The 26,290-nt window shown below is 37.5% G+C and overlaps 1 protein-coding gene across 1 annotated transcript in view; it reads right to left on the bottom strand.

Annotated features, from left to right (window-relative positions):
- Positions 1-22,350, bottom strand: part of slc44a5a (solute carrier family 44 member 5a) — a 100,999-nt gene extending 78,649 nt beyond the window's left edge. The window contains exon 1 of the mRNA XM_052134236.1: positions 22,236-22,350. Coding sequence (XP_051990196.1) covers positions 22,236-22,272 — 37 coding nt within the window. The 5' untranslated portion in view covers positions 22,273-22,350. The remainder of the gene's footprint in view (positions 1-22,235) is intronic.
- Positions 22,351-26,290: the final 3,940 nt, after the last annotated feature.

Below are 26,290 nucleotides of genomic sequence, written 5' to 3'. Positions count from 1 at the left end.
ACTGTCCAGCATGCTTGCCGATGTTTGACAGGTGATTAGTCCATAGCAACTTCTTATCGATACATAGTCCCAGAATATTCAACTGCTCAAAGACGTCAATTCTGATTGCCACAAAGAACAGGTCCGGGCGGGATGGAGGCCTCTTTCTTGACAGAACCATAGCCTTGCATTTGCTGGGTTCGAACTTGACCTTCCAAGTATCTGCCCACCTGCGAATATTCTCCAGATCTTTATTTAGTGATGCTGCCACATTGGGACCATTAAGTGTCGTTACTGGGCCATAAATGGTGGAATCATCCGCGTATAGAAAAATGCTATTATTGCACTGTTCTACAACATCGTCAATGAAGATGGAGAATAATAGCGGGCCGAGAATGGATCCCTGGGGCACCGAGGCGTTGATTGGTTTAGGTGATGAGGACTGACCAGAGAGCACGACCTGGATGGACCTTCCTTCCAGGTAATTCTGTAGCCAAGCATGTAATGGCCCAGTTATGCCTTTAGCAGAAAGCTTATCCAGAAGGCCGTTGTGCCAAACCTGGTCGAACGCTCCTTTAATGTCTAGTGCAACAAAATACACCTCACCTCCTTTGTCTAAGATGTTGTTCCACGTCTGTGATAGAACTGTAAGGAGGTCTGCTGTGCAGTGGTTCGGTTTAAATCCATACTGTTTATTATAAATTAAATTATGACGGAAGAGGTAGCCCTGGAGCTGTTTATGAACTGAGGATTCCATCACTTTGCTAAGGACTGGAAGGAGGGCTATGGGACGATAATTTGTTGGATCTGATTTAGAGTCTCTTTTATGTATTGGAATCACTCTGGCGTTTTTCCATTGTTTGAGGAACACGCCATGTCAAAAGAGAATTTGAAAGAGAAGACTGAGGGGGCTGGCCAATTCCGCTGCACATTCTCTAAGGACTTTTGTTGGTATTTCATCAGGTCCCGTTGCCTTTGCTGGATCAAGGTTACGAAGAATATTTCTAATGTCTTTGGGTTTGAAGTGCACATTGGCAAAAGAGGATGTTGGTTGCTGGCACTGAGGCAACGAGTGCCCAGATGCATCGGGCAAAGTACACTTCTCTGCAAAGTTGTGACAGAAAATGTTAGCCTTTGCACTGGCACTGTTCAATGACTGGGATGTCTGTGAAACCACTTCTGCCTGAAAGTGAATTTACTATGCCCCACCAAGTTACTTGGGAATTGAGCATTCCAAATTAGGAAATAAAAAAATTAAAAATAAGACATCACCTATATCACCACCTTTTCAAGAAAAAAAGCCTCTGATCTGCATGTTCAGTTTGCCAGACACTACTGGAACTTCAAATGTTTGCTGTTTTGTCAGCAAACACCAGAGATTGGTTTGGTGGATTGTGGTGCTGGATCTTTAAATGTAGGCTGTTTTTCTGCCAGAGGTCCTGGACATCTTGTTCGGATACATGGCATCACAGAATCTATCAAATACCAACAGATAAAAAAATAAAAACCTGTCTGCCTCTGACAGAAAGCATACAAAGGTAAAAACCATGGTATTTACAAGTTATGCCAAAGTACTTAAAAGAATACTATACAATTACCATTGAACGTGTCCAAAAACATGTTTATATCACTCTTTAAGTAAGTGAATGCTCTAGCACAAAAACTCCAAAAACCTGTCTTTTTATTTTGCAATAAAGGACAATTTGTCATTACTGGCAACAAGACCTATGACACAATTTTGACAAGTGACCAGCAATTTACCATTAATTACAATATCTGTGAAAGGACATGGGTTATTTACCCCTCATTCATATTCTGTGAAACAAGTCATATTAATTATTCGAGTAAGATTAATGTGTACGGAGTGAAATTGTTAAATGTTGTTCATCAAAGATGAATTCACTCATACTCAGCAGAGTTCTATATTTTATAAGCAGGGCCTCCTTGTGTGAGCGACCCTAAAACAAGAGACCTTACATATTTATGATTTCTGGAGTTTATCTCCCATGCCAGGTCCCATAACTGAGCCAGGTGCTGATGCCTTAAAATTTAAATACAGGGATGCATTGAGCTACAAAGTCCCAGTTTTCAAACGAGGCACACTGCTGCAAGTAGCTCCTCTAAACAATTCTACTAAATTATATGTGAGGTTTGTACAAAATCAGCTGCAGCTCAATAAGTTCTGTGAGGATGAAGAAAAGAGAAGGTGGAAGGTGAATACTATTGTCTTGCCACAATGATAATTTAACTTCTAGTTTAGCTCAATTTTGAGGGCTAATGTGTCTTATACAAATGCTTAGCAGGTGTTATTCTGAAATTACATGTAGATAGCACAAGCTTTTATGCAAAGATACAACCCATCTGGCACTGAAACTGAAGACTAGAAGCACTGTAAACAGTAACATTGCTTACTCCCTGAATCTTCACATGAGATATAAAAGACTTTCCAGCTTTGAAGTGAAACCATAATCTCCCATTATGTCCAAGAAAATATTTGAAGGCCCCCTCACCCGAATTTAGACGTGGCTGATTAAAATAATTAATCTTGGATAATTTTTTATTGTAGAAGTTTTAGAATGAGTTTGTTAATCATTTGTAGGCATACATTGTAAAGCATTTTTTAGGAGGTCGGAAAGTTTAGAGAAGGGTTTGAAATCTGGGTAAGAGGCAGGGTCAGTCGTTGTACTATACTACTATTGTAACCATGTTTTTAGTGAAACCCATAGTTTTGATGTAATCATCCATGTTGTTACTACAGTAATATGGTGTTAATAGAAACCATGTTTAATTTTGCAGTTACTATGATTTACTATAAAATACCATGGTTATTCTATGGAATATTAACCAATTACCATGGTTAATTTTTGTATGGGAAGCTTAGGGTTAGGTTTAGGGGTAGTGTAGTGTGTCTGTGAAACTAAAAATACAATAAACATGCTGCAGTGATAGCATCTAACACTATTTACACTTAGTGAAAATAGCATCTATCGTTATTTGCACTTAGTGTAAATAGCTTCTGCCAAAAAAATATCTACAATTCTAGCTGCCACAATTAACGAACTGTGAAAAGTGTCCCCCACCACTTGCTCCCATGGCAATGATGCTTCTGAGAGGGGCCAACATCTTTTCCAAGCTAGATCTCTACAGTGCCTATAACTTTATCTGTATTCGCAAAGGGGGCGAATAGACAGTCATGTCTATTTATTTTTTATTTTTTGCAACATTGAACATTGTAACCAATCAGAGACATCCGTTGTGCTCATGATTGCAATGATAAATGATTTGTCAAGGCCCAGACAGGATCTTATTTCTCTTTTTGGGGGACAACTTCTGTACTGATTTTGTGGAATGGATTTAGTTGACAGCACTGTAGTCTTAATGGATGCTGAAGGTATTAGCCTCAAATAAAGAATGGCATGCAGTTTCCCTAAACAAAATATGTTTTTTTAAATGTTAATTTACATTTATGCGTTTGGCAGATCCTTTTATCCAAAGTGACTTACAGTGCACATATTACAGGGACAAACCCCCTGGAGCAACCTGTAGTTAAGTGCCTTGCTCAAGGACACAATGGTGGTGGCTGTGGGGATCGAACCAATAACCTTTTGCTTACCAGTTCAGTGCTGTAGCCCACTACACCACCACTACTCTGATTCACCACTATAATTCTATTGTAATTTAGAATTGTGATTGCAATATGAGGGGAATTAACTGACAAATTTGATTTTTAATCATTCAATCACTGTACCTGTCAATGCAGTGTGCACTGCAATGTAAATAATTTATCATACAGAAGCTACACACGCTACGCTGATGAGCATTATAGACAGTATTTTGATCAAGGTACCCGATTTAACCTTGAAACCCCCTAATCCCTTGGGATAAGGGTGTGATGTGTGGATTTACACTTGCTTAAATCAATGAATTGCTGGCAAACACTGAAGGCCACCCTCAAGGTTTTAAAGAAAGCACAATAGTGCAGCAGTCAAAGGGCAAGAGTGGATTCTCTAACTCACTCTCTTAAACAAAGCTCTTGTCTACCCCCTCTAAAAGAGGAATGATATGTATTAACAATGAAAGACATCTGAAATATTCATCCTGCAGAAGATGCAAATACAACATCTTTATGCACAGATGACATGATACATTGCAAGCCAAGGACTGTATAGGGATTGTAAACACAGTACACATACCCTATGAACTGTTTCTATCTGCTGTATGAACAGGGAAAAATAATTGCATATTGTCCTCAAATAGGCTTATTATTTAATTTTCCTCTTTTATTTTTTTCTCTCCTAATTATTTATTTATTTACTGAGTTTTTAAGAGTACTTTTATAATGTGTACAGAAACTAAACTTATAAAGAATATTGATTCCTTCAAAGGGATGATGAAACACTGCATAAATTCCTATGTATTTTGATAAACATTATCCATTGTCAATTTTCCTCAAAATTCAATGTCACAGAATTTGACAATGCTGAGATGAATTCTTGAAGGACCAGATGGCATCGTGCTTAAAAGCTGGAGTGTAATGATGATCAATTGAAAGCAAAACTGGAGTTTTGTGGCTTTTAGCTTTAAGGCAATCTATATGATAGTGCACCCTTAAAAGTTGTCAAAATTAACCTTAATCAGATTTACACATTCATATTTTACAGTTTTTCTCTTCTGGAAGAACAGACCAAAAATAATTTTGACATCTTGTACTCAAGTGTGCATAGAATTTTTTGTCCAATCAAATGCTCTCTAGAATGAGAATGTCCCTCCCCCCCAAAAGACTATTACCTGCAACTGACTAGGGATATAAAAGTAGCAAATCATGGTTCATAATAACTTAAGTGTAAAGAATGTCTTTAAGCCTTTAGTTTCCATGTCCTAAAGCAGTGGTTCTCAACTGGTGGGGCGCGAGTAGGCTACGATGGAAGGGACTGGAAAAAACTGGGAAAAACTTTTTTTTGGGCACATTTTTTTTATCACTAAACTACTGTCATAAAAAGTTATAGTTTTGTATATACATAACTCCTGAATAAAAATTAAAATGTGTTTGGACTGATTTAAAAAAAAAAGTTTTGAACAAATTTGATTGGTTTGCCGATAGTGAGTGCAAATGCAGGTGATAAGCGGTTTCATTAAGCGAGTCATTGAGTCGTTCATTCAAACGATTCGTTCAAACGGCCGATTCATCAAGAATGAGACAGATGTTTGTGAATGGGTCATTGAATCTTTGACTCAACCGATTCGTTCACAACACTGAATCATTCAAAACACGATTGAGTAGTGCTGTGAGATGCGCTATGGCTATGCTGTGATCTTTGTTTGGATTCATCGGATCTATTTTCGCTGCTAAAATAGACCAAAACAGTCATTATTTCGTCTAAAATGTAAGTGACTTAATATTATTAACTTGTTTGTTGAACTGTCATATGAAATCAGTGTCACATTTTCAATCGTGAGGTGATGGTAAATTAAGTGATGGTCAATTGTCAGCTCTCTTGGTCGTCAGGTCGTGATGTATGTTGCTGAACTGTATTCAAATGTTATAAATATAAAAACACCACATTTTGAAATTTAACTGCAGTATGTCAATTTAGTTTATTTGTGTGTGCTGCGATCATAGACTTAGTTTATTTGTGTGTGCTGCGATCATAAACGGCGCTCATTTGTTTGATTTCAACCTGTCTTTGCAAGGCCGCGAAACTCATATTTTGCTCCTTGCAGACAAAGTGCACGCCTTCACACAAAAACTAGACCTCTGGCATGGCTGCATCAGTCGAGGGAATTGCGACATGTTCCCCAGCCTTGCAGACTTTATCACTGATGCAGGCACGTCACACGATTTCTCCTCCCTATTTCAATCAGCGTCTGAGCACCTGTCAGCAATGAGAAAACAATTTGCGACGTACTTTAAAGAGGATTATCGCTCTTTTGCATGGGTTCGAGATCCGTTTGTGTGCACAGCAAACAAGCTATCAATTGATATGCAGGAACAGCTTATTGAGCTGAAGAGTGACAGTAGACTGAAGGAACTCTTTAGCTCCTGCCCTCTTTCGTCATTCTGGGCAGCATTGATGCAGGAATACCCTGAACTCTGTGACGTCGCCTTGAAGATTCTCCTTCCTTTCGCGTCGACATATTTGTGTGAGGCAGGATTCTCAAAAATGACTGCACTCAAAACGAAATTCCATAATCATGCACAAATCGAGGATGATTTGAGGCTATGTTTATCAAACATTGAGCCAAGAATTGAGGATCTTTGCAAGGCAAAGCAGGCTCAGGTCTCACATTAACATCACCTACCAGCAAGCTTCTGTAAAAAATGCAGATGATGCCTACTATTAGGCCTAGTAATAATAACAATAATAAAGCATAAATTAATATCAGAGGTCTGGTGCCAATTCCCAATTATAGCAATAGCCTAGTAATGATAATAGGCCTACTGATGATAATAATAATAATAATAATAATAATAATAATAACAACAATAAAGCATGTAACCTCATATAATTATATAGCAATAGCCTAGTAATGATGATAGGCCTACTACTACTCATAATAATAATAATAATAATAATAATAATAATGCCTGCAAGCTCACATTAGAAGTCTGGTGCTACTGCCAATTATAATAATAATAATAATAATAATAATAATAATAATAATAATAACAACAATAAAGCATGGGCGGGCGGAGGCACTGGGGCCCCAACTGCAATGAACCAGCTTTTGGGGGGGCCCAGCTTGCAAAAGGTTGAGAACCCCTGTCCTAAAGGATGATTTTGAACAAGTTAGTTTGTGGTGATTTTTTATAGGATGTGTTCAGTGTGTCTTCACACGTGTATATTCCTGGACTGATTTGCACCAGCTGGGAAGAATGCCCCAGATTAGAAAAGCACTGTGCAGCAGCCCAGAGGAAACTGACAGGCTGGATTATCTCCTTCTGACAGCCAAGGAATGCAGCTGTCTGAATGGCAATACTGCAAGATAAGAGTTGGCTGACAAAAAAAGAATCAGCATTAATTAGCTTTCCTCTCTTCCTATATCTTCAGCCAATGAGTGCCGGTGATTTTTAACGATGGTGACTGCCAAAGAATGATAATGTTTTCATACTTGCATCTGGAGGACAGTGTTGAGGTGGCATTTTGATACTAAAATCGACCTCTAGTATACATACAGTCCTATCTATAGTATATAGCGCCTCCTGAACATTTATTACAGTGGAAATTAAATGCACAATAACCAAAAGAATATGTACCATCAACCTGTGTTAATAATGATAAAGAGATTATTTATACCTAATTCATAATGTTGTCTTTGAAGTTGTAAGGCGGGTGCCAGTGAGTCTGGGCTACTCCTCGAGAAAACAAAAGGCTCTCATGAGAATTAACATCTGAACTCACTCTCGCAGATGTAACAGCAACATCCGAGATGCAACATACTGTGCAGCTAACACCTCCCTTCTAAAGTATCTTCATCTTATTCCTCCTCCTCACTTAAAGCTCACTAAAAACCTATGCAATGTGAAGTGTGTACAAAAAGTAACTATAACATGTTTGGTATCATTTAAAGTCTCTCAGTGCGCCTGATAAACTGGTCTCATCCTCCCAGCCATAATGAAAAGCTAAAAGAAGTTATAAAATATGTGAAATGTGGTGTGCCCCTTAAAGGTGTGCCCTCCCCAGATCCTCCATACCTCCTGTATGTTAATCTACAGGAACCCCTCAACAGGGGACCAAAATCTAATTATAATGACAGACACCACCATTTGGTAAGCATGTTGAATTATCTGGGTATTTAAGGAGAGGCGACACATTGCTCAGGGCTCTCTGTAATCAGACGATCCCAAACAGTTTACTGTTTGTAGTTTATTTCAGGTGATTGCAATTCGTATTTCTTATGTTTTGATAAAATGTCTAACTTTGACTTATCAATGTCTAATTGGAATTGATGAATTGATTATGTTACCTGGTCAATAAATTGTCAACATTTGATTTTATTCTGACTGACTCTGACATTGTGTTTCCCAAACAGATTAAACGATTCGTATGTTACCGCAAGTCTGCGTCAGATTAGTGACGACTAATATTTGGCATCGATTCAAGTGTACTTGGTTTGCAAAGACAAAAAGGGAATTTCCGTTTAGAACAGCAAACGCTGCTTGACCAATCTAAATCTGGGTGTCTTACCTCTGTTTTAATTTGATGTTTCTCCAGATAAGTGTACGAGGGAAACCACGCATGGCCAATCTAAAGCTATTACAAGAGAAGTTATGATGGTCAACTTACATCTGTAATAGTGGCCGTGACCTCTACTGAAGAAAACGTTAAGTTACATTCAAGTGTATGCAATTCCATGGGGCTATACTGAAGTATCTTTGATTGTGTATATGTGAACGTGACCGATCTCAGGTATATAGCAATTACCTCTGTTTGATGATCCAATACTGGCCGCTTGTGATCGTGAGACCACGGTGTAGAGAAAAACACGAGGACCTCAAAGCGACATAGTTTCTTAATCGAAACGGGTAAAGTACAATTAAAGAGTTAAAGGAATAATCAAACATTCGCTCACTTTTAATGATACTCAGATATCATTAAAAACCTTTTTCATTTATGGAGTCAGATGAAATAACGAGATAATACATAAGAGAAAATGTATTTCATTTAATATTGTTGTGTTGCGTACAAGAAAGACTGTAACGCGCAGAGACCTTCACCCGTATTATTGGAGACCGGCATTGGACCGATAAACGGGCTTACAAAGTTAAATTCACCCATGTCATCCTCAAGCAATAAGCACTACTTCACATTGATAAGGTGAAACACATGAAATGGGGTTGTGTCTAGATGGTGACACTTGTTCTGTGCAAAGTTTCACAAGATTCACATGCAACAGGTCTGGAGTGGTAATCTGGCATACCAGGCATTTTTCCTGGTGGGAAAACGCACTTTGGGGCCAATCAGGGGAGGACTGGCCATTGGGAGAACCGAGGGGTCCGGTGGGTAGGCCGCGAAAAGCTAAAATGAGCCGACACGTTATCCAGAACGGAACCCCAAAACGGTGCCGTGATATGCAGAACAGGACAGCGAACCCCCCCCGCCCTCCCCCAGTTGCAATGTAAAATCCAGGGCCGATTTCTGTTCCCAGTCCATCCCTGACATGCAACATTCATACACTGTGTTTACTAGCCAAAACCTTACCCGTAACCTCCCAACCTTAACCTCAGTAGCAGCAAATATGAATCTCGCTAGAGTTTTATAGAAGAAGGTTTACCATGTTGACTTTCAGAGGTGGGTAGTAATGGGCTACATTTACTCCATTACATTTACTTGAGTAACTTTTGGAAAAAATCCAGCCTTTCAGTTTATAATGTTTCCACGTCATAAATTACCGGCCTTCAGACGGAACCCCCACATCAGGCTGTTCTGTGTAAGGTTACAAGGACCATCAGATTTGCACAACTCTAAAATATTTCATCTTAATCTAGCCTTGCTAGATAATGCTGAAAATGACTTTGAACTGTGGTAAAGTTTGTACCTGAAAAATTTATGATTATAGACTGATGGACCTCTTAAAAATGTTTGTAACTATGTGCAACCACCTATAATTGATAAATATAATCTTTAATTTTGTATGATTCATATGATTCTACTAAGAATGGATATTATAAGGTTTAACTTGATAAAATACAATGATATGTAAAACCAATAGGATTTTGTAACCAGGGATTTTCACGTTTTATTACCTACATGTATAACAATGTCAGGTTTAGTATGTAAGCATTTGTTTGGGTATGAAAAGAAATCTGGTGAAAATGAATATCATGTCTCTTGTACCATTCTCAAGATATAAAAGCTCATGATTAAATATGAAGTATTTTTGAGCGGGAAATTTCTAAAAGTCTCAAACAAAGGACCATAACTCGACTGTCGGAAAAGACAGCCCAGTTGACCATGTGACTCTGAAAAGTCACTTCTGATTGGCGCAGGACACCTTTGGGGGATGCGGCCAATTTTAATTCATATAGTTCCAAACAGGAAGAACACATTCTCTTGCTCTCTTCTCTCTTGCTTCTCCCTTCACTCTTCTCCGGATGCTTCATCTTCTGCTTCGCTGACTGCTCAGATTTCGCTCTGACTCCATGTGAGGTCCGAGGGAGCTCGGGACTCGACGTCCCGAGAAAGCTCATCGATCTCTATGGTTCACAAACCCATGAGAAGGCCTCGCTTCACAGCTAAACTAATTCATACAGACACTAAATTCGATCACACAGAAGTTAAAACATCGACGGAATGAACTTTCAACCAAGAACCAAGCCACACAAATAACGCAAGGAAACACCACAAAGACAAGCAAGTACATCTCCAGTATTGTGCTCAAAGTGGTGGTGTATTAATTAAATAATTTGGGTAATCCGATAGCAAATCGATGTAGACTCAAAGAAGGTTAAATGGTTCTTAAGGCATTGTCAACAGACTCCAAAAAGTTCATGTTCACTGTATTGATCGTTTATTTCAAATTCTGTCATTTACAAACCGGTTTCATGTTTTATGTGTTAGATTAGTTTTATTTTTTATTTTATTTTACCTTTATTTAACCAGGTTAATCGGTTGAGAACAGGTTCTCATTTGCAACCGCGACCTGGCCAAGATAAGGCGCAGGGTACAAGGCGACATACAATTACACATGACATACCAACATACAATTACACAGTCATGAATATAGAAAACATTCAGATTCAGTTAAAAGGTACTGGACAATATATATGAATAGAAATTAAAAGACTTGATAGTTTAAAAAATGTAAAATGGCAGTGCAAAAGAAATAGCAGTCAGATAATAGTACAGTCCAACATGGGTAAAATGATAATGTGCAAGTAAATGCAGTGACAGCCATTTAGTTGAATATGTGCAAAAATACATAAGTCTTTGTTCGCAAAGAGCATCAACATCAACATGTGCAGTGGTCCGTCAATAAATTTGACAGTAAAACTTTAAAGGTAGCGATCGAAACAGTGGATTCTAATTTCAGAGACTTTTGTAAAGTGTTCCAATCATTTGCAGCAGAAAATTTAAAAGAAGAGCGGCCAAGAGAGGTGCGGGCTTTAATAGAGTCTAAAGAGATATATTTACTCGAACGCAGGTTAAATACAGGCACTGATATGATATTATGTTTGGAATAGCAATAAAGTTTGTATTCAAAGATGATTGACTGTGGTATATTTTGATAAATAATCTCATTCCTGTTTCTACAAGATTTCGCTTCAAAGCTGTACCTATATACATGTGAAATTATTTTCAATAAGCCATGAAAATTATATCACTCCAATATGTGAATTAATCACAATTATTTAATAATTTTTTTTATAATAATTATTTAAGATAATTCCTTACAGTAGAAATTGTGAGCTGATACAACAAGACGTTGTATTAGGATTTCAATGGTGGAGATTCTATTAAAGACAAATAATCTAGTTATTTGTCATTCCTCTAATTTATAATGGTTGTCGAACACAACTAATTCCGTTATACATTTCCTTACCTAATAAGGACAGTTTAATTTAGTTCATAGTTCACATATTTTGAGACCCTAAATTCCCTTCTAAATTTAAAATGCTTGCAAAATACCCTGCATAACTAATCCCGTTCACGTCTCTAAATTATATATGTAATACCCTGCATGAGTATATTTAAAGGTGGGTACTTTTCACACAAGTAAATTTCAAACAAATTTCTTTTTACTTTTAATTTGTTACAAAGGGTGACTTTTGAAAGGGATATTTACGACAGCAGAACTTTACAGCTGCGCTCTGTAACTGGAGTCGAGTCCACTACTGCAGCAGAATTAAGTGTGCCAAATAAACACTCTCATCACTCCACATTATGAAAAAGAGTAGTTTTGTCATGCAGCGCCTTTTACACCAAGACAAGCGGATATTCAAATTAAACTTTTTTAGATTAGAATTGCAGCACGGTAAGTTTCGGCTATTACGATAATGTGGGCTTGTCTGTATCATGGTCATTTTCAGGGTAATTCTGTAACTATGTAAATTATGACCTCCGTTTATAAGTATACATTTTATATCAGTGCTGCAGTATCTCAGTTCCAAATGTATAAATGCATATAAACATCAGTGTGAAGTGTAAATGTCTTTTTCTCTGCCGTATTGTGTGTTTGACTTCTGGAGCACGAGCTGACAGTATGTCTGTGCCCGCACAGCATTTCTGCGTTTGACAGATGTGGCATGTTTTTCTCATGGACAACAGAATACAAGCTCTGAACTTAAAAAAGCCTAATATGCTTTTGCCCTATAGTTTGCCCTTAGTGTACAGAACTAATTACCGAAAATACTGAAACTACAATGATCTGAGAATCCATACAGGATTTTAAAAAGCGACAGGACTTTTGAAATAGTGACAGTTGGCATTAATAAAGCATGATCTTGTTTTGTTTTGTTCCGCATTACATATAATTGGGCCTATGGGACATTGTTCTCGTTTTTCACCATAATAATTACTATAAACTGGTTTCCAAACTTCTAATTGACAGATTCGTCCAAATCTGACAAGCATCCTCAACGTGATATTTAAACCATAAATTAATGTTCTGTCATAATTTCCCACCTCTTTGTGTATTTTGGAACCCAAAAAAGATATTAGACATAATGTTAGGGACTGACAGTCACCATTCCCTTTAAAAATATGGAGGAACAAACATGCAGTGACAGTAAATGGTGACTAAGGCTAACATTCTGTCTGAGATTTCTTTAATTGTGTTGCATTGAAGAAATTGCACATTTTAAATGTCTTAATTTGCTAGAAGTTTATTTTGTCAACTTTTAGGAGTACACTAACATATAGGTGGCCTCAAATTTATTTTTTAAGATACAGTACATGGACTAAACACTATAAATTGCAAAGTGGTCTTTTAAATCAAAACTGAAAATGTGAAAAGAAATTCTATTAAAGCCATTTCATTGCAAGAATGAAAGAAGTTCTCCACTCTTTCAGCAATCTCCACTGATGACTCTCTGTACAGAAATTAACCTTCAGAGGCTTATGTTTCAAACATTGGTTGCTCTCATTCCTGACCATGAAGTAGGCTAATTGTCTTACATTTAACATTTTCAAAGAGGTGTGGATAAGACATAAATTTCTGATGGCAAATCATTAACTTTTTAACATCTGGTCCCAAATTTGCCCTGTTGAGTTATTCATGGACTTTACTGCAGCCCGACTAAAAATAGATACTTCTTGTTTTTGCTTGTAAATGTATAAAGGCTTTACCGCTACATAGTGAAGGTAATGAAAAGAGCATTTACAAATTGATAGACTTCCATTTACTGAGTTTCCCAACAATCTCTTTCACAATTGTCTTTGTGTAGAAGAGATGCACACCATTTATAAACAGTATGAGTTCACCCATCACAATCCTGAGTAATCAGAGTGAACTGATTAAGAGACTATTTAGCCAGCGATGGATCACTGGTATTAAAATGAATGGGAGCAGGGTCAACGCTGGCCAAATTGATGCCCTACACAGAGTTCACGTGATATGAGCGTGAAGCGATCATCTGTGTTTCGTAACTGCTTTCGGGTCCTTGAATAACGTAAAACGTGAGAGTAAGGGCAGCCAGTGGACTTTCTGGTGCCTCCCTAGGGAGTTAGTTTCCTACACAGTCTGCTTATAGTGCACCCTTACAAGGAAAAAATCAATAACCTTTTATATACAGAAATCACATGTCAATCAACTCAAGAATGAGCATGCGCAATAGCTGGACCAGCTTTTTTAGCATGATCTGAGCTAAACAAGCTAATTTATGATACCATTATTGTCAGATTTTACTGCTGATTTAAAATATGTTCTTTGATCTTAAGCTTGGCCAAAATTTATGGAGATTTCAGTCTTTCCCCATTCAAGTCATACCTGCCAACACTCCTGATTTTACAGGGTTTCTCCTGTTTTTCCACCCCTCCTCACGCTTTACTCCCGATGTACAATTTCTCTCGATAAACTCGTGAATTTCCGCATCCACACTAATGTATTAGACCTGTAGGTAGGGTTGCCACCCGTCCATAGAACAAAGGAGTGTACCGTAAAGCATGGGATCGTCACGTAAAACATGGGATCATCCCATATTGAAATATGAAATTATGCATCCCATATTGAATCAATACAGGACACGATTTGTCCCATAAGCAGGTCAGCTGGCATCACGGCTAAATTGTTCCAGATTTTTCATTTAACACTGACATTTTTCATATGGTGGGTAAAGGGTCATCTGAAAAGTTCATACATTATGCTGAAACATGCTAATAGTGTGAATGGTATATTAAGGGGCCGTCTGAAAATCCACACATTAAACTAAAACTATGGATTTTTTTTTATTAAAAAAAACAAAAGGTTAAATATAAATGTTCAAAAAGATGTACAAAATTACAAAGATTCAACAATGTATGAAGTCAAGTCAAGTGGTTTTTTTATTATCGTTCAACCATATACAGTTAGTACAGTACACAGTGAAACAAGACAACGTTCCTCCAGGACCATGGTGCTACATAAAACAACATAGGACAAACACAGAACCACATGAGACTACACAGTCTAAATAACATTTCTACATAAAGTGCATTTCTACAAAAAGTGCTTTTCCACACGTGCAAACGTGTGCAAAAAGTACGGGACAGTACAATAAATTACTAAAAGGAACAGGACAATAGGCACAATGAGAGACAGTGCAGCAGTAGTGAGGATGGGGGGTGAGAGATGTGCTTTTCTCAGCCTTCGAAGAAAGTAGAGACACTGCTGGGCTTTCTTGGTAATAGAGCTGATGTTGAGGGACCAGGTGAGGTTCTCTGCCAGGTGAACACCAAGGAATTTGGTGCTCTTGACAGTCTCCACAGATGTTCAGCGTAGAGTGTTCACTATGTGCGCTCCTGAAGTCAACAACCATCTCTTTTGATTTGTCCACATTCAGAGACAGGTTGTTGGCTCTACACCAGTCCATTAGCCGCTGCATCGCCTCTCTGTATGCTGACTCGTCGTTCTTGCAGATGAGACCCACCACGGTTGTGTCATCTCCCTATATGCATATTACACAGTCTGTGTAGTGCACCTACTCCCTACAGGGGCACCATCTTACTCCAGGGAAACTCTATCGGATGCTGTCCTCACACATACCCCTTCTCCCCCCAATTTAGTTTTTTTTTAAATCTCCATATCTTTCATGCCACTAGTATCCATTAAAAATAGCTGCTTGGGATTGTTCCAAAGATGGCCGCAGAGTGGACTAACTTGCCTTTAAAGGAACTTTGACTGAATTCAAGACACATCCGAACACATTAGCTATAGTCCACATCTGTATAATTAACAACAATAATAATGAAGTTTAGCTTTCAAGCTCCTATCCATAATGCCACTGTCTGATTAGATAAATCTAATCCTGCAGAAAAGCTCAGATATCTTCCCACTGAGATGTAGTTGCTCACTATTTGACTATTTAGTTTATGATATACAGGTACTTGGTCAGCTACTTGGGTCTAAATGTACAGCCTTATATTGTAGCTTTTATTCGATTTTTCAGTTATTTTCTGTAAAATGTGATACAGAACGATATTTTGAGGTCAGCCTCAGTAATTGATACCAAAAGACTGGGTATGCAAATGTAGTAGGTTTTTAAACCAAGTGACCTTTTCTCTGAGTTTTGCTTCCAACTTGCATTTTTATACCTTATAAATATTACATAAGAGTTAATTTCATCTCATGGGCTAGCTGGATCCACTTGTTTTCAATTTATGCAACACTTATTTCTCATTTAAATTAATACCCTCAGCAACAAAAAATTATTTAAAAATAAAGGTAAATTTAAAAATAAAAGGTTTAATTATTTAAGCATACTGTATACAATGGTGGCCAAAAGTTTGGAATAATGAACAGATTTTGCTCTAATGGAAAGAAATTGGTACTTTAATTCACCAAAGTGGCATTAAACTGATCACAATGTATAGTCAGGACATTAATAATGGGAAAATTACTATTACAATTTGAAAGAAAATGTAAACTACTTCAAAGTGTTCAAAAAATCGTCCACGTGCAGCAATGACAGCTTTGCTGATCCTTGGCATTCTAGTTGTCAGTTTGACAAGATACTCAGATGACATTTCACACCACGCTTCCTGTAGCACTAGCCATAGATGTCACTTTGGGCACATCTCACACACCTTACAGTCTATCTGATCCCATAAATCTCAATAGGGTTAAGATCCATAACATTCTTTTCCAATGATCTATTGTCCAATGTCTGTGTTTCTTTGCCCACACACCTTTTCTTTTAGTTTTCCTGTTTCAAAAGTGGCTTTTTCTTTGCAATTCTTCCCATAAGGCCTGAACCCCTGAGTCTTCTCTTTACTGTTGTACATGAAACTGGTGTTGAGCGGGTAGAATTCAATGAAGTTGTCAGCTAAGGACATGCGAGGCGTCTATTTCTCAAACTAGATACTCTGATGTACTTCTCCTCTTGTTTAGTTGTACATCTGACCTTCCACATCTCTGTCTGTCCTTGTTTGAGCCAGTTGTCCTTTGTCTTTGAAGACTGTAGTCTACATCTTTGAATGAAATGTTAAGTGTTTTGACAATTTCAAGCATTGTATAGCTTTCATTCCACAAAACAATGATTGACTGATGAGTTTCTAGAGAAAGCGGTTTCTTTTTTGTTGTTGCCATTTTTGACCTAATATTGTCCTTAGCACATATCCTAAACAGAAACCTTGGATTACTGCACAGGTCCGCTACAATCTATGGGCTTGCTCTAGGGCATTTGAATTTGAATTTTATTGTTGAGGATAACCCCTTGAGATGAAACATCTCGTTTTCGAGGGGGTCCTCGAAATCTGGTGATCATGTAGCTTACAACAAAACAAGGTATGATGTTTGAAAGAGTATAAAGGATGACAAAAAGTCGTACAGTCAAAGACTGGAAAATCACTACACTGCTCATGACTCTAGGAAAATGTGTCAAGGCCTAGCACACATCATAGACTAAAAAGGCCCAAAATATGCAAACAGCTCCGTATCTCTGCCAGATGAGCACAATCTCTTTTATGCACACTTCGAAGCCCTGAAAACAGAGCCCTGGACGATGCTGGAAGTGGCTCATGATGAGGGGGAACAAGTACTCACATTGTCACTCACACAGGTGTACAAGTCACTAAGTAGATTGAACACACGCAAGGCAGCAGGTCCAGATAACATCCCAGGACGTGCCCTCAGGCTATGTGGTTTAGAACTGACTAGCGTAGCCACTGACATCTTCAATCTTTCCCTCACCCTGGCTACAGTTCCATCCTGCTTTAAGTCCACCACTATTATTCCTGTCACAAAGACAGACACAGCCTCTTGCCTTAATGACTACAGGCCAGTGGCTCTCACACCGGTTCTCATGAAATATTTTGAGAGCCTCGTCAAGGACCAAATCCTGAGCATTATACCAGCAACCTCACTATGACACACTACAGTTTGCGCACAGGACAAACAGATCCACAGCGGATGCAATCTCATTTACCATACGCACAATACAAGCCAACCTGGAAAATAAGGACAGTTATGCCAGACTACTTTTATTGACTACAACTATCATCCCTCAAAACTCATAGCCAAGCTGCACAACCTAGGGTTACCTCCTACACTGTGTAACTGGATACTGAACTTCCTCACTGGTAGATCCCAACATGTTTGTCTTGGAAAGCACTCCTCTAGCACCCTCATCATGAACAGAAAGGCACACCTCAAGGGTGTGTAATCAGCCCTATGCTGTACACCCTCGTCACACATGACTGTTGCTGCCCAACCCAACAATGTCATCATAAAGTTTGCTGATGACACCACAGTCAATGATGAGATGGCCTACAGGAGAGAAGTGTCAGAATTGGTCACATGGTTTGAGGCTAACAATCTCACACTGAACATCAGCAAGACCAAGGAGATGGTTGTGGACATGAGGAGGGGTGAGCAATTCCATCTACCACTAATGATGGAGACTCTGAGGTAGAGAGAGTGGAAAGCTACAAGTTCCTCTGTGTCCACATCAGCAAGGACTTAAAGTGGACAAAGAACACAACGCAGTTGGTTAAGAAGGCCAGTCAGAGGATGTACTTCCTTCAGAAACTGTGGAAGTTTGGCATGTCACCACAACTCAACAACTTTTACAGATGTACTGTAGAAAGTGTGTTAACCTGTTGCATAACTGTGTGGTGTGGCAACAGCACAGCACAAGAGAGGAAGGCATTGCAGAGGGTATTAAGTTTAGCCCAGAAAATCACAGGGATGAATCTCCCCTTACTTCAGGACATCTACAATAAAATAATGTTCAAATGGGCAAGTAATGTTATCACTGATCCCACCCTTCCTGCCCATACATTCCTTTCCCTCATGAAGTCTGGCAAGCGGTTTCGAAATACTGCAGCCAGAACTTCCAGACTCCGGGACAGCTTATATTCTGAGGCCATCAGGATGATCAATAGTCGACATCCACTGCCACTTCCACCTGTGCCATCAGGTTAAGACCACCCCCTGCTAAACTACATTCTGCACTTTACCAACTGGACTATTATCCATACATTTCTTAATGCAATGATAGTCACTGACATATTAACACTACTGGTCACTTTATTGGTACCTGCACTGCATCTCTTTCGTATTTATATTTATGTATTTTTAATGTTGGGTATTGCTTTTATTGTGCATATTTTTTATATTATGTTGATTTTTACTATATTAAATTGTTGTTGTTGTTTTGTTTTTCTTTCTATGCCTTGTTACCCCAGATTTTTGAGAGGAGTTTACAAAATAAGGATTTCTTGTGCAAAACAAAGCACAGATGACAATAAAGATCTTTAAACTTGAAGACATGCCAGTCTATTGCATACGGTGGCAACTCAAAAACAAACACAAAGACAATGTTAAGCTTCATTTAACAAACCAAATAGCTTTCAACTGTGTTTGATCTAATGGCAAGTGATTTTCTAGTACCAAATTAGCAATTTAGCATGATTACTCAAGGATAAGGTGCTGGAGTGATGGCTGCTGGAAATGGAGTCTGTCTAGACTTGATCAGAAATTACTTCTTTTTTTTTTTTTTTTCAAATAGTGATGTTGCTGTTTTTTTTACATCAGTAATGTCCGGACTATACTTTTTGATCAGCTGAATACCACTTTGGTGAATTGAAGTACCAAACTGTACATAATTCCAAACATTAGGCCGCCAGTGTAGATTTGAAGAATATCTATAAACTATGTACACAACCATGTATAGATTACAAATTAAATATATGAACCTTGTCTGAATAGTTTTAAACAGATAAAGCACCGGGTAAGCACCATTTTAATAAGCAGCAGCATTTCTAAATGACAGTGACTCAAATGGCGGACCGAGGTCTGTGTCTGGACTGAGCAAAGGGTCAATACGGACCGAACAGCACCAAACTTAATGATATCGAAGTCAATAAATTTGTGACATTTGCGACAGTTTTCAAACATGACTGACTGGGCGCCATTTACCAGCACAGCCTCTCTGTCTCTAGCAGTGGTGAAGAAACACCTGCCCGGGGCCACGTCCTATCCAATCACGTGCATTAGTCCGTAGCAGAAAAATACAGTGAGCAGCAACATAGATACTGGCATCTTTCACTAAAACATAAACAAGAATGAAGCAAAGTCAACTTCTTGTGTCTGAACTGAATCCGACCTTTCAGTAAAACCAGGACAACGTGCTTCCAGAGCGCCTTTAACGATCAAGTTTTTTCTAAAATTGCCTTTATTATGATCAGCATGTTTAAAGTTTAAAAAAATGTATTTAAAAATACTTTCACAAACAGATTATTTTTGTGATTAAGATGTCATAATCTCTGGCATAGATGACAAAAAGAAATGTGATATTACTAGTAGTGTAGTGGAGTTCTCATGAGAATGTCTGCATTATTTAATATTTATATTCCATTTATAGTCCTACTTATCTGATTGTGAGGTATATTGTTTGTTGATGGTAGATTTTCACTTTAAAGAAAATATAAAAATGTTCCATTCATACTTTTACATTTTCCACATTTGGGGGGGGGCAACACCTGAACCCCATAATGTATCTTTCTGTAGTCACAAGGCCTGCTATGCCCCTTAGGAATCTAAAAATATTCAAACACAAATACTGGAATGCTGTCATTCAGCTTCAAAACTAACAGTTGATGTTATCTTTTAATATTCATATCAAAGTGCACTCGGTTGATGAACTTATTGAAATATTGTAATCTTTTGGTAGAATATTCCCAAACCCACTACTTTGGGTTTGTCTTTGGGCCCCCAATGTCATAATCCTTGCCTAATTTTTAAGAGACTGTTTTGAGTATGATGTTTTCTTTTTTCTTATACAAATACTTTTGCTGCCACCTTACAACTTATTAACTTATAACTATTTCATAAAATGTATTAAGCATTCCTTACTTAATTGAATAGCTACAGTATACTGACACCATGTAAGTTACTGTCTGGACCTTTGCTGGGAAGGAAATGTAGAGACCGGACCTCTTGGAACTTTAATTGAATACCCCTGCTCTAGAGAGTTTTACTGATGTTGACAAAAACACAAAAGAAAAGTGTAAATCAAATGGATGCTTAATACAACATGATTCCAGTGAGGAAAAATAAACGTGGTTACAGATGTGCAGTCACATATAGCAAGATTAAAACAAACAAAATGGGTCCTGAATTCTTAAATAGCCTAAGATACAGTGGTGTGTAAATAGTATATATTGCAGTGCACTTGCACACCAAAATTATACAACTTACACTTGTTTGCAGCACTGTTACTAAATGCTTTAAATTTATGCAGTTATGACAGCTGATTTACACAGCTTGAAGAAGTAACTGCTAAACTAAACATTGATTCATATTTGACTAAAAAGCACCAAAGAGTAACATGGTTTTTTGGACATGTACTGTGGTTTTCTTTGAGGTACCTTGAAGCAGGGGAGCAACTACACATTTCCAAGCAGGCAGGAAAAACAACATTTTGTGCCTCATTTATCTGTCAAGTGAGGGCGTGGGAGGTGTATGGTTGAGGAGGATGACTGCATCACCTTTAGTGAGCTGCTGGCGCCCCTGCATTGCATACCTTATATGGTTTTTGCACCTCTGCCTTGAAATACCATGTAAATACAATGGATCATTGCTTTCAATATCATGTTGTTACCATTTGATACAATCCCTGTACAATTGCAGTGCCACAGTAAGGGTTGTGATGTCTTTGCATTCAAATTCTAATGAAATGTTTTTCTCTGACAACTTATATCATATTTGTTACCATACCATGTACCACTATGTACAATTATGCTCAAACACCCTATGAGCATTAATAATATCAGAGAAGAAAATAGAATATTGATGTAATGTGAGCAACAATGATTTTAGAACCTGTTGTACATACTTTAAACACGCGATCAAAGTAACCTGTGTGTGACATTTCAACTGTATCAGTGATTAAATCCACAGCAATCTGATGTATGGGTATACAGTTTATAAACATACACATACAGTTATAGTGCATATATTTTGACATATATGTAAATATTCAAATTTCACTACGAGTTGGGAAAATATGTTACATACTGTATATGAAAACTGACTTGCTCATATATCCTCAGCCAACCAAAAATACATATCATTTCTGCTGACCAACAACCGTTTTGTCCAACAATAGCCTATCTTTTATAAAAACTTAAATACTTTGTGTGATATGCATTGCAAAACATAATGTAGAGAAACAGCCTTTACGTGTTAGTCAGTCTAATCTTAAATGTGTAAACTGTGTTTATAATCCAGATGTCTCATGTGCAAGAGGTTTCAGGTGATCGACTACTGTGCACTACACACGCTTCTTCAATGATCTGCTGAATGCCAGTACAGCACAAGATACCCTTGGCAACACAAAGTTGTCGCTTCCATTATTTCAGTTGTGCTGTTTTGGTTAAAGCAAGCCATTCTTAAAATACATGTACGAAGATGAATAATCATCGATGATGAATATCACAACGCGTGGCTGTGCAGGCGGGATATATAAACCAAACACATTTATTAATGATGCCCTAATTCCCAAATACTCTTGCTGCACAACTTTCATTGTAGATAACTGGTACAAGTTGTCAATGCGGGAAGAACCCTGACAGCGAGATTCATCTTCAGTACATCAAGTACGCTATGAAGCAACTTACCATAATATGCAGACGGGACTTCGGATTTTCTTGTCATCTCTGCGTGGACGATAAATCACGGTTTTGCTCGGGTTGCAGGATAAGGTTGGATTGAAGAGGACAGTGCCGCTCGTTAAATTCCAAGTTTAGCAGATTCCCTCACGCGACTGAGCGTCATCAAACGTGCGGAGCGCGCTTCACTCCAAACACCGACACATGTGCGGTGACTAGTGCAGGCGCATAAATGTTTTTACTGCAAAAGAGGTGCAATTTTTTCCAGCTTTATTCTCTGCAGAATAGTACACCAATGTCATTATTTGACAAAAAAAAAAAATATATTATTTTATAATAATAATAATAATAATTAAAAAAAAAGAGAGACATCGAGCAACTTTAGGATGCAGCCCAGTTCTAATCTATTTTAGCCAGAGCATAAATGACCATTTATTATTTGGCCGCTATGGGTACAGTGAAAGTATTCTCAGCGAAAGCTGTCTATAAATTAACGTGTGACAATAGCGAATTCTAGTGGCAAAAAGCTACATTGCCTGATGGAAATACCAGCTGCGACGTAATCTGCCAACAACAGACAGCACGTTTTTTCAACGTTTTTCTTCATTTGTGCCTCCCTACTCAATTAACGTGACACTTCGACAAAAGGCCTATAAGTTTTAAGACGAAATCTGATTCACATACACAGAATCGCTGTATTTAATTAACGGTGTGAAAATATGCTTTACGTTTAGAGAGCTAATATTTTTTTAATTTTATTTTTTTAAATAATAACCTAATAGTTTTCTTTGTTTATATAAGGTACAATCGGGTTAAAGTCACACCTTAGGTAAAATTAGCTTTTTGCAATTTTAAGTAAAATTAGCAATTTCTAATTTTTAACAAAATTAGAAATTGTAGAAGCAATTAGCTGTATGCAGGCTGGAAAAGCAGCAGGTCCAGATGGCATACCTATAGATATTTATAAAAAATTTCAGTCCAAATTAATTTCACCCCTGTTGGAAATGTTCCAGGAATCTTTTAGGAATGGCCTTCTCCCTACATCCATGAGGAGAGCCCTAATAACTTTACTCCCAAAACCAGGAAAACCTAACACAAAATGTGAAAACATGCGCCCAATCAGCCTTTTAAACTCAGATACAAAAATACTTAGCAAAGTTCTTGCAAGAAGATTGGAGGGCCTACTACCTCTGGTGGTGGGAGAGGACCAAAATGGATTTATCCAAGGTAGACAGGGCTTTCATAATGTCAGACGAGTGCTCAATATTTTACATAACCAGAGAGGGGCAAAAGACACGGCTTTACTCTCTCTTGATGCAGAAAAGGCCTTTGACCGCGTCGAATGGCACTACTTATTTGAGGTGCTCACTCGTTTTGGCTTTGGGGATACTTTTTGTAAATGGGTTAGATTGCTTTGTACTGGGCTTTCCACAGAAGTTTTGACCAATAATGTGGTCTCTAAACCTTTTAACATCTCTAGAAGTTGCCCATAAGGAAGTCCCTTATCACCTTTATTATTTATCCTTGCAATAGAACCTTTTGCTATAAGGGTGAGGATGCATAGTGACATTTGTGGAATCCGAGAAAGTCACCTGGAACATAAAATAGCACTATTTGCAGATGACGTAATTTTGTTCCTGAAAAACCTGAGCAGATCTATCCCTGCACTCCTAGATCTCATTGAAACTTTTGGGAAAATTTCTGGATACAAAGTTAATCACTCAAAATCATCCATAATGTTACTTAATGAATCAGAGAGGGAAAATTGCCAGGATTATTCTTCTACCTTCACCTCAACAGATAATTTTACATATCTGGGTATAAAAATTGTCCCCGAGGTGAATAAGATTGCCCAGATAAATTATGACCCAATTCTGAAAGATGTTACTTCATCAATAGAACGTTGGACATCTTTACCTATCTCAATGATTGGCAGGATAAATATTATAAAAATGAATATACTCCCTAAATTTCTCTATTTGTTCCAGAATATTCCACTACCCCCTCCCTCATATTTATTTACTAGAATTAAGAAATTGTTTACCAACTTTATTTGGCAAAATAAGTGTCCCAGACTACGTCTATCTTTATTATACCTACCATTTGACCGAGGAGGCCTTAAATGTCCAAACATCCAATGGTATTACTGGGCAGCTCAGCTGCGTACAATTATGTTTTATTTTTCATCTGAAAGCCCTCCTGCTTGGTTGGATTTGGAATCTTGTTCTATTACACCAAGATTACCATTGCACCTATACCTGTATTCAGCAGACCACAAATACCTGAGAAAAAACACAGATAATCCTATCGTATTGAATATGATCAATATTTGGTTTAATTCATGTAAATATTTGAATTTTAACTCCTCCTTGTCACGTTTCAGTCCTATTTGGGGTAATACTAATTTCAAACCAGGGAAATGTGATGCAGGATTTCGGATATGGGCTGAAAAAGGGTTTAAGAAAGTGCAGGATTTGTACAGTGAAGATGAAGTACTTATGCCCTTTGCAGAAATATCAACCAAATATGCCATTCCAAAGACCCACTTTTTCAAATATCTTCAACTTAGAAGCTTTATATCATCATCTCAAAATCATTCATTAGACATACCGGCCATTTCCCCACTAGAAGCAGCAATTATAGGACATTGTTATGATAAGGGTTCAATTTCATCTTTGTATGACTTGTTTGTGTCTGGGTCAGATGAATCCTCAGAATCAAAACTAAGATTATGGAAAGAAGATATAGATGACGAAATATCCCTAGAGGATTGGAATGAGGCATGTAAGAAGGCGCAGATGCAGACAGTCAACACTAGCTTGAAACTCATACAGTACAAATGGCTGATGCGTACATACATAACTCCTGTCAAGTTGCACAAGTTTAACGATAACATTCCTGATACCTGTATAAAGTGTAATGAGGCAAGAGGTACATTGTACCACTGTATATGGGAATGTATGAAAGTGAAACCCTTTTGGCAAGGTATTATTGATATGATTGACCAAATATTATCAAAGAAACTACCACTGGATCCTAAGCTTTTTATCCTGGGTGTATATCCTACCAGCCCTCCCGTACAGAGCAGAGAGGTCAGATTCATAGACGTGTATTTTACAAGCTAAACGTACAATTGCTCTTAATTGGAAAAATATCAATGAGCCAAGAATTGGAATGTGGATTAAAGAAATGGCGTTAAACATGTCAATGGAAAAGATAACGTACATTGTCAAAAATAAACAAAATACTTTTGAAGATGTCTGGAGACCTTTTACTAACTTCTTAAGGCATAATGTAAATGTTGGTAACCTGCTACAACAAGAACAAGTTCTGAGGGAGTAGGGTAGCATCATGGTCTCCTAAATACACATGTGAAACACTCCTTACCTGATTTAGGTGTCTTTAAGAAAGGAAGCATCATCCTTTTTTTTTTCTTCTTTTTTTTTTTTTTTTTAATTATTATTGTACATTTTATTTATTTATCATTATTATATATTATTTTTATTTTATTTTATTTTATTTTTTTATTTTTTTTAATTGTATTTTCCTTTGGGGGTGGGAGGGAGAACAGGGTGAAAAAGGTTTACTGTGTTTTACATGATTGCTATTCATTATGTACAGTAATTTGATGTGATATGTAAACTGAAAAATGATTAAATATATTGTTCAAAAAAAAAAATTAGCTTTTTGTTTTATGGCCACCAAGTGCCCCAGTGTTCGTTTTGGTAAAAAACGACCGGCTCACAATGATGGTTTATAAATCATTCTTATTGCACATATCATCACAAGATATTGCATTAGATCTTTTGTCAACTTCTTTTTGGTAAATATTTATTTTAAAACGAATATATATTTTTTTATTGATAGATACTATCTATCTATCTATCTAGTCCCCTGTGGAAACTAAATAAATAAAATTATAATTTAATAACCACATGCTTGATCTGAACAAAATGGGTGTCATTTTGAAGCTTAGAATCTGGACTGTACAATGCATATAGCTGATCCTACCAATTCTTAAATGATGCTTTATTAATTTGCTGACAAATAAGAACGGTTTTGTT

Source organism: Xyrauchen texanus, chromosome 9, assembly GCF_025860055.1.
Source record: "Xyrauchen texanus isolate HMW12.3.18 chromosome 9, RBS_HiC_50CHRs, whole genome shotgun sequence".
NCBI classification, from domain to species: Eukaryota; Metazoa; Chordata; class Actinopteri; order Cypriniformes; family Catostomidae; genus Xyrauchen; species Xyrauchen texanus.
The sequence above is the reverse complement of the archived record's forward strand: the minus strand, read 5'-3'. Positions and strand labels throughout refer to the sequence as shown.